Genomic DNA, 8,953 nt, shown 5'->3' with positions numbered 1-8,953 from the left:
GGGTGCGTAGAGTTGTAACAATCTCGCTTTCTGATGTTATATATTATGGGTTAAATTATTGTACAAATAAGTCTTAACATACAAAATACCCTTAACGTGAGAAGTGAATGAGAGATTTTTTTTTGAAATCTTTTTCCAAATCTTATAAAGCACGTATTTTAGTCTTAGAATCCAAAAAAATCGTGATTTTACAATAATTACTTTACTACTGTAAAATCATGATTTTTTTTTACATTTTGCAATTAAACATCATTTTTTAGTAGTAGGGAAAAAATTCAAAAAAAAATTCCCTTCACTTCTCACATTAAGGGCATTTTGTATGTTAAGACTCGTTTGTATTTGACGGACATTTTGGTCATTTTAAATGCAATTCGGTTAATTAGAAGGACAATTCGACCATATAAAATGATAGAATTACCCTTCTACCTAACATAAAAAATAGACGAAGTTAACCCAGTGGACTAAAATGGCAACGTTTCAAACTTTTGGACTAAACTGGCAAAATGATCAAACCATAGGGACTAAAATGGCATTTAACTCTTATGTTCTACACCTTAGCCAGCGAAACGCATGCCCCATAATATATATTAGAGGTGGCAAAATGGGTGGGTTGGGTAGGTTTGGGTAATGGGTTAGGATGGGTACGGGTTTTTTAAGAAAAAGTTCTAGATGGGTTTAGGTCACAATGGGTTTCGATCATGATAGGCTAAAATTAAAAAAAAAAAATCAGAGAATTTTAAAAAAATTCAAAATTTTTTTAAAAAAATCAGAAAAATTAAAAAAATATAAAAAAATTAAAAAAAATCAGAAAAACTAAAAAATTTAAAAAAATCAAAAAATTAAAAAAAAATCAGAAAAACTAAAATATTCAAAAAAAAAAAAAATCAAAAAATCAAAAAAATTTAAAAAATCAGAAAATTTAAAAAATTCAGAAAAACTAAAAAAATCCAAAAATTAAAAAAATAATAATTAAAATCAGAAAAATTCAAAAATTCAAAAAAATTCCAAAAAAAAAATCAAAAAAATTAAAAAAAATCAGAAAAAATAAAAAAAAGATCAGAAAAGTAGAAAACTGCATTTTTGATACATTGGAACAACCTCAAAAACCAAATAAAACAAATAACTTCCCCATCATCATTCTCCTGTATATTCTCCTATATTAATAGAGGAATGTAATGAACAGTAAAAGTCAAGGGGTATTTAAAGGTTACTGGCGGTACAAAGAGAGAGAGAGAGTGGGCGACGGCAGTAAAAGTCAAGGGGTATTTAAAGGTTACTGGCGGTACAAAGAGAGAGAGAGAGTGGGCGACGGAGGGAGAGAGAGAGCTCGGCGGAGGCAGAGTAAGATAGAGAGAGGCGCGGCGGTGATGGAGGAACCGGCTATGGTCTCCGGCTGACGGTAATGTTGTCGATCATCACTGAATGGGAACGTGACGGCCGGGGGTTCTAGGGTTCCGGCGGCGGTACCGGTCACTCTAATCGGTCGATTCTGGAGACGGTAGAGAGAGAAGCAGCATACGGTAATGTTGTCGATCGTCGCTGAATGGGAACTTGACGGCCGAGGGTTCTAGGGTTCCGGCGGCGGTACATGCGAGACATACAAAGAGCAACAGAGAGAAGCAGCATACGGTAGAGAGAGAGAGAGAGGAGAGCGGGCGGAGATACGTTGGCGACGGTGACACGGTGGTGGCGTTGAGGGTTCCATTTCTCCTGAGCCCTAATTCAAGAAAAAAACAAGTTGAGGCCTAAATCGACCTAAGCCTGTACCGGATATCAAACATCACCACCGTCCTTACCAAGTACCAACAACAATCAGCCGTATTTGTGAAATCCTTCGAAGCCAGGAGCCACCGGGTATTGATAAACAAATCCCTCAGATGATCTTCGTGACAGACTTGAACCGTAAATTAGTTTCATTGTTGAGGTACATGTGCATTGATTGTGTTAAGTTTTTTGGTTCAATAATCTAATTTATGCATATCTGTGTTTTCCTATTACAATTTAGTAAATCAATTCATTTTTGTGTGGGATTAAATAGTTCATGTATCCAGTTTCTGTGTGTTTGTGTTTTGTTATTATAATCCTGAAGATCAATTTGTTTGGTGAATCTGTGTGTTGGTTTTCTTTTTTCTCATTTATAGTAATCTGATGAACATTTACATGTTTGTTACTTATATAAGGCTTAAGATTTTTAGCTAATTATTTATTCTATAATTTGTGTATATGTCATGTTAGGATTTTAATCTGTCACAAAAGATTGCATACTTAATAGGGTTTGTCGATTTGCAGGTTATGGACATGTTGAATTTTGTCATTACTAATACAACTAAAAAGGTTTATTTTATCTCTTCCAGAAGTCTTATAATTTACTAATTTTTTTGGTTAACCTTACACATATCATGTAATATTTCTCGAATGTATTATTTGTAGTTAGGTTGTTAAATAAGTAGTTGGGTTTGAGATTTGTGAACGCTATTCATTAATTTTGCAACATAAAAAGTTATTCTACCTTCTGAGATCTTTTCGATATATAGTGTAAGGTCGACCCATTTAACCACTGTGAAGGGGTTCGGGTAAGTTTTTGTTTACACCCTCGAACATGTCATAAATGGTCTATGTTATTGACAACCCGCTGGGTTCGCAGCTTGACCTGTCTAAAATGTATTTTATATAGTGGATTTCTTATTTGGTTTATGTATATAACGAGTTAACGTCAATCCGCGCGTTGCGGCGGGACATAGTTAAAGCAGAGGTTATATATAAAAACCTTTTAAAAATTGGCAAAAATAGTTTGTGGCCTGACCTCACCCGACCCGACCCATTTGACCACACCTCTATATGCGCAGAAGTTTTTTTTAGATATAGATATAACATGTAATTTAAAAATAAAAGTTAGAGGTTAGTTAATATATTCAGGCTACATTGTGTTGCGTCATCTCCGTGTTAAACAAAAACTCACAAAATGGATAGATATCGCTAGCCGCAAGCACATAGCGTGCATGGACCAAATTACACAACTGGCAATTGCAAAATTTGTGATTTCCATGACATCTATGTGATGGCTATTAAAGTAAAAAACAACACATTTAAGGATTTTTAAGAAATGGTAATCGTTTCTTTCTAATCTAAAAAGCACATCTAATTCAATTTGATTCCTGGCCGAATGGTCTCGAGTTCGATTCCTGATCCACCCGGGTTTTACCGGCTCTGCATTGTCGTGCCCTCGGGCGGGTGTAGGGTCGGGTTTTCCCCGGAACTGGTGGCATGGTGGGCTAGGGGCTCCGTGCGTGCAGGTTGGGCTGCCGCAGGCTACCTTTCGGCCAATGGGTGCCGCGTACGGAGTACCCGACGATTCTTATGTTGGACGTTCAAAAAAAATTCAATTTGACGTATTACATGCATATAATTTGGAAATTAGTTTTGATCATGTTTCCGTTTTCATTTCTCCATCATCTATAGTTGCATTGATTTAGGAGTCATGATCATGTTTGACATTCGAGGAAATCACCGGTGTCTGTTAGCACCACCGAACCAACACCAAGATTAGAAGCATTGTTTCACAAAGCATAAATAACGATGCAATCTCATTTGTAAAACTATTGTCCATTTCTTGGTTGAACAATTCTCTAATATACCATCAATGGCTATCATATTGATATCATAGCCAAATTTTAATCGATCTATCTCTGTAAAAGTGCAACTCTACGGAAACACCGATCCCTGTTTTCGGACCAAGAAATCAAGATGGCAAAGTTAATTTCCAATGACGATTATCAGTTTTGTCTTTCTGTGGTTGTAAGCAATTATATAGTCGGAACAGTACGTGGTTGTAGATGGTTGCTTTGCGTAGTAGATACAGCAGTTTACAGTTGTGCGCCGGTTAGGTCCATTGAATTGGATTTTTGATCAAATGAGAGGCTGCCTTATATAGGGTTGAAATACCGTTTGCACAAATCGTTGTGACTTTTGCAGAATGACGAACCGCTACATGAAAGTCAACAATTAAACCTGTACATAAAATAAACTCCACCAATTCCAAGTATTATGTCGGTTGGTTCACAAAGGTTGCACCGCTTTGCAATATATCATATCATCCCGACTTATTTTAAAAGAATTATTAATTAATAGTATATAATATAAAATGAAAGGGTGTGTGTAAAATGAATTAAAAGGTGTGACTTTTAGAAAAACGGGACATAACCCAAGGTTGGTAATTGTTTAAGGTATAATAGAATTTGTATTTTTTTCTAAACTAACAAGCATAATTATATCTGCAGGCCCTTGAAACTATTACTCGATAGTGCTGTGAAACTTCATTTAGCAGGGGAAAGAGGCGCATACACCCCCTATAACAACTTCAATATCAACCTCTCGACAATGACGACATGACGTAAGCTTAACCTTTTAAATAACTTATTGTTATTTCTACTAAACATCGTATTTTGCATTCATAGACCTAAAGAATACCACATATCTTGATGCAATGATCAGCCTTCAGTCTTGCTATTCTATCAAAGATTACATATGCGAGCTTCAAGATGAATGTTGAAGATTGTATCCCACACAACTTGCATAAGATCTGGTAAAACAACTTCAATGGTTTCCTTACATAGCAATAACACACCACAGCACCAGTTCAACTTTGCATCATATTTGTCTATGTACCGTCTCTGTTAATGACCATGTCATGAGGTTTTTTTGTTTTTGTTAATGGTTCATATTAGCAGATTCGTTCAGGCATTTATCGCGTTTTTTTAATGGTCCTTTAACCCGATGTTGAGGTTATGACCCGTTTTTGCATCGATACAAAACACGTTTTGATATCACGACTTAGTGTATTAGATTTTTGTATCGGTTTCGAGTGCAATATCATAATGAACCAAACCGATACTGGTCGAATTCCCGACGCAACGCGCGGGTGAACCCACCTAGTTAAATTAAAATTTGTACATGGAATCCTCATCATCATTCTGTGACATATCTAGTGCTAAATCCCTACGCTCACTCTCCGAGTTCAATAAACTCGAATTCGAATTTCCTCTATTAACTTCCGGTCTCAAATCAGCCAACCGCTGCTGATTCCTGTGTTTATACTCAACACACACACAAACCATATGACACAAACACTGGCCGTCGGTGGTGGTGAGGAGCGGCGATGTGGTGGTGGAGTTCTCTCGCACCCGTATCAGCCTCCACACACTCTCGTATACCAAGTCTTGTGTTTATACTACCGAGCCCGAATGGCCATCCACTTGGCACCTCATGACCCTTTCAATAATACTTTTCATATTTCAAAACTTGAACATAAAAGAAAATTCATCAATCAAACTCATTTTATTAAATATAAAGTTATATTTTCTTCAAGATCTCAACAATTGGGCAACAAACAAATATAACTTTCCTATGAAATTTACAACTTCTATATGATTAACTTAACTCTGACCAATAACGAACCCACTATCGTATAGGCCCGCGAACGAACTTAACAAAGAAATATTGTACAATTATACTGTTTTATTTGTGAAACTGATCAGTACCTATTGGTGACATATGAAAAATAATAGCTTAATCTCTGTTAGGCATTTCATCAAACAGTAGGTGTTCAACAACTTATAAATTGTTTTATTCATAAGCAATGAGCAAGTTTGTTAATCAAATTTGTATCCAGAAAGATTTCAATCTACTAGTTTAATTAAAATAACAGTTAACTTACTCGCTAACAAAAATTCATATGACTAACAGAACTGGATTTACGATAAACAAAATAACCCAATAAACCCCAAATTCCACTATTGACTTCCGATCTCAAATCAGCCAACCGCTGCTGATTCCTATGTTTATACTCAACACACACACAAACCATATAAAGCAAACACTGGTCGTCGGTGGTGGTGAGGAGCGGCGATGTGGTGGTGGAGTCGTCGGTGGAAGATGATGGCGATTGAATCGAGTGAGGGTAAACCCTAGTTCGTAGTTAGAAGAAGAAGAAGGTTATCGATGAAGACATGGTTGTTGATTGTTTGACAGTTGGGAGGATGCCTTAACGTCATGAAGTCTGATGCGTTTTACGGTTACAATGTTACATTGTTAAAAACCCATCCTGACCCATGTTAAAATTTAAATGGGTATTTTAAAACCCATCCTAACACATCTTGACTAAATCCCTCAGCCCATTTTGACTTATTTCCTTTTTAAAGAGGCCCAAAATAACCCAAAATATCATGATTGGTTTTTGTTGCCACCCCCTAAGGCTAGAGGGTATGGTGCCCATCCTCCCTTGGAGGATGATCCGCCACATAGGCGCCACATCATAGTCCTCCCAAGAATGGTTCATCCCACAAAACTAGTGAAAATGGGAGGATGGTTCTAGATGATCCTACCCCACCACTTTTATATTTTTTTTAATCTTCCACACACATTAATCATCGTTCCTCACACATTTTTGTCCTTTAGTGGACTGTCTCAAACGTCTTGGTGTCGACGGAGAGGACGGAGAGGGGGGGGGATGGTGTTGCGTCGGCGCCGGTCCTCGACGGGTAGCCTAATATATATATAGGAATGGAACGTTTATTGAACTCCATCTCATTACGTTCTTCCCAAATCTCCCACATACAAGTCAAAAGAATCGCCTCCGCTATCTTCTTCCAGCTATAAGGTATGATTCAAACTCGAAGTACTCCATCCAAATAATAATCTCCCACCATATGGATTTAGCCACATAACAAATGAAAAGGGTGTGGTGAATTCCACCGATTCAGCCATAACATTACATCTACCGCAGATGGGATAATTAACGTTCAGCATATATACCACGAGCACATAGGCCGTCTTTTGTTGAAATTTGTTTGCTCTAATATTTATTTCATTTTGTAGCATTTCTTGAAAGAATTGAAACCACTGATTGGATCGGGTTCTGTTAACTGACACACTTTCTGTATTTCTTAAAAAAAAAGCATTAGTAAGAGTGTATTAAGACACTCAGTGTATTAGTAGTAAGACCAGACTTAAAATGAACAATGAGCATTTTGGGGGTATTTAGGATCTTCAATGGAATGTGAAATTATTCATGAAAGAATTGAAACCATACTACCATATCATCACAGTAATTACCTCAAATTTGGAATACATTTCATATATATATATATGCTTTTAAATTTAGGCTGAGTCAACTAGATCAAAGCAAAAGCCAAATAAAAACAACACAGTTAAAATGTTGTCTTAACAAATTTGCATTCAATTCTTCTTTTCTTATGAAGTTTTATGGCAGATTACTGGTGACCAACCAAACCTTGAAACTCCTTGGACCAAAAATAATAAAGAAATAAAAACAACATTGTCAAAAGAAATAACAATGGTGTTTTGTTACCTTTTCGTACGTGAAATCAACTCTCTGAAAGCTGTGGAGTTTAACAAAGCTAGGACGATAAGTCATTACTGTAAAGGAGTTGGCCTGATAATTTAGGTGTAGAGTAGCATTCGTGTAAAGACAATAGGCCAGAAGCTTGTTTGTTGCTTTATGATGGACTATCAAAATACTAGTACCTTTTAAACCATCTATGAGACACAAGGGTTGCGATTCAAGAATAAGAGGGCTTATATTTTCTTGGATAGTTCTCTCTTTATACCAAGTTCTCCCGTTCATCACCCAGACCTCTAATTTTGAGGGACCGTATATAATTAGACTTAACCTACCTTTCAGGACTCCTAACTTGGATTTTCGGTAACGTCCACTAGGAGATGGAAATAACTCAAATGTCTCTGTATTCAAATCAAAACCAAAAACTTGGCCATAACCAAGCCAATACACATGACTATTGAGAAAAACACCAGGACCATTCCGTATTGGGATTTGGGGGTTAAGGGTTTGTCGCAAAACTCTCCATTGGTTAGTGCCAATAGTGTGAACTAAAGTATGAACAGTCCTGTAAACCTTATTTTGGACAAAGCTTACTGTCCGGTTGCAAAGTATCACTTTGTATTCCCCTGCTGTTGAAACACCGAAACCATAAGTATATATCACATTCTCCAATTGTGGTTTAGGAAGGATCATATATTCTTTCAAAACAGGATTTAATATGTAAACGGAATCATATGGACGATAACAGCAGATCAAACCATTGACGGAACCCGCGAAACTAAAAGAAGGATCTATAAGAATGCTTAGGCTCTTCACAGGGTGGAGGTGGTACTCATCTTCGTGTTCCATCATCTCAACCCACTCTAAACTTCCTTGCCAATCAATCATGAGGGCCTCACGGGATCTCGAGTGATGAAGATGAACAAAGTAAGGATCGGAAACAAGATCACGCCACTTTCTGCACACGCGCTTGAAGCGGATGATTGCTTTGGCAGGAAGTCTGGATAAAACGTCCAACATGACACTTTCTGGTAACACGTCTTCCATCGTTAGAGAATACAACAAAACTAGGGTTTTGGTGTTTGTGGAATGGTTGATTAAGGCATTCGTCTTCCATGCAGAATATATAAGTGTTTTAGGGCTAGGCCCAATTTGAGCCTTGAAAATTTATTTAAAGGTTATTTATTTACTAATTATAAAATCAAACACTAGAATTCATTGATTTTTAATTGATATAATCTTTCACAGAAATCATTTAAAACTGGGACAGGTATGTTTATCTCCGAAATTAACGTTGCTATAAGCCTATAACGATGATGTCGGTAGCTTAATTGGCTTTCTTAGCTAACAACATCTACATCAACAAACCTCTACAAGCCTCTCTGTACAAAATAAGTTCTTTTACAACGATTTAATTTTTTATTTAAGACGGTTCAACATAACACCGTTACCGAAAAAAATAAGAGTAATTTGCCATTTTGGTCACTGAGGTTTAGTCACTTTTGCCACTTTAGTTCAAAACTCAAACTTTTTGAATCTGGATCCATGTGGTTTTTGTTTTATTGTCATTTTGGTCCAAAAGTAAAATCAGCTCAG

General features: G+C 36.6%; 1 protein-coding gene and 1 long non-coding RNA gene across 3 annotated transcripts; one reads left to right on the top strand and one right to left on the bottom strand.

Annotated features, from left to right (window-relative positions):
* The first annotated feature begins 1,179 nt into the window (after positions 1–1,179).
* On the top strand, positions 1,180–4,851 carry LOC110927983. 2 transcript variants are annotated; one of them, XR_004889673.1, is made up of 4 exons: positions 1,180–1,924; positions 2,290–2,334; positions 4,278–4,390; positions 4,455–4,851. It is a non-coding gene; the product is annotated as an uncharacterized LOC110927983 (long non-coding RNA). The 2 variants fall into 2 exon arrangements; XR_004889674.1 differs by lacking the exon at positions 2,290–2,334 and having other exon boundaries at positions 1,181–1,924.
* An 86-nt stretch (positions 4,852–4,937) lies between these two features.
* On the bottom strand, positions 4,938–8,404 carry LOC110932037 (F-box protein At5g49610). Its single transcript, XM_035988136.1, has 3 exons — positions 7,952–8,404; positions 5,126–5,268; positions 4,938–5,082 (listed from the first exon to the last, which is right to left on the bottom strand). The coding sequence occupies exons 1-3, from the start codon at positions 8,402–8,404 to the stop codon at positions 4,938–4,940; spliced, it is 741 nt and encodes a 246-aa protein (XP_035844029.1).
* Between the last annotated feature and the right edge of the window lie 549 nt (positions 8,405–8,953).

Source organism: Helianthus annuus, chromosome 3 (assembly GCF_002127325.2).
Source record: "Helianthus annuus cultivar XRQ/B chromosome 3, HanXRQr2.0-SUNRISE, whole genome shotgun sequence".
NCBI lineage: Eukaryota > Viridiplantae > Streptophyta > Magnoliopsida > Asterales > Asteraceae > Helianthus > Helianthus annuus.
The sequence above is the reverse complement of the archived record's forward strand: the minus strand, read 5'-3'. Positions and strand labels throughout refer to the sequence as shown.

Coding starts and splice junctions, on each gene's coding strand:
- LOC110932037 (XM_035988136.1), bottom strand. CDS start 8,404: ATGGAAGACGTGTTACCAGAAAGTGTCATGTTGGACGTTTTATCCAGA. Junction 5,269..7,951: donor TGATACTTTGCAACCGGACA/GTAAGCTTTGTC, acceptor TATTATTGAAAG/GGTCATGAGGTGCCAAGTGG. Junction 5,083..5,125: donor CACCACCACCGACGGCCAGT/GTTTGTGTCATA, acceptor GTATAAACACAG/GAATCAGCAGCGGTTGGCTG.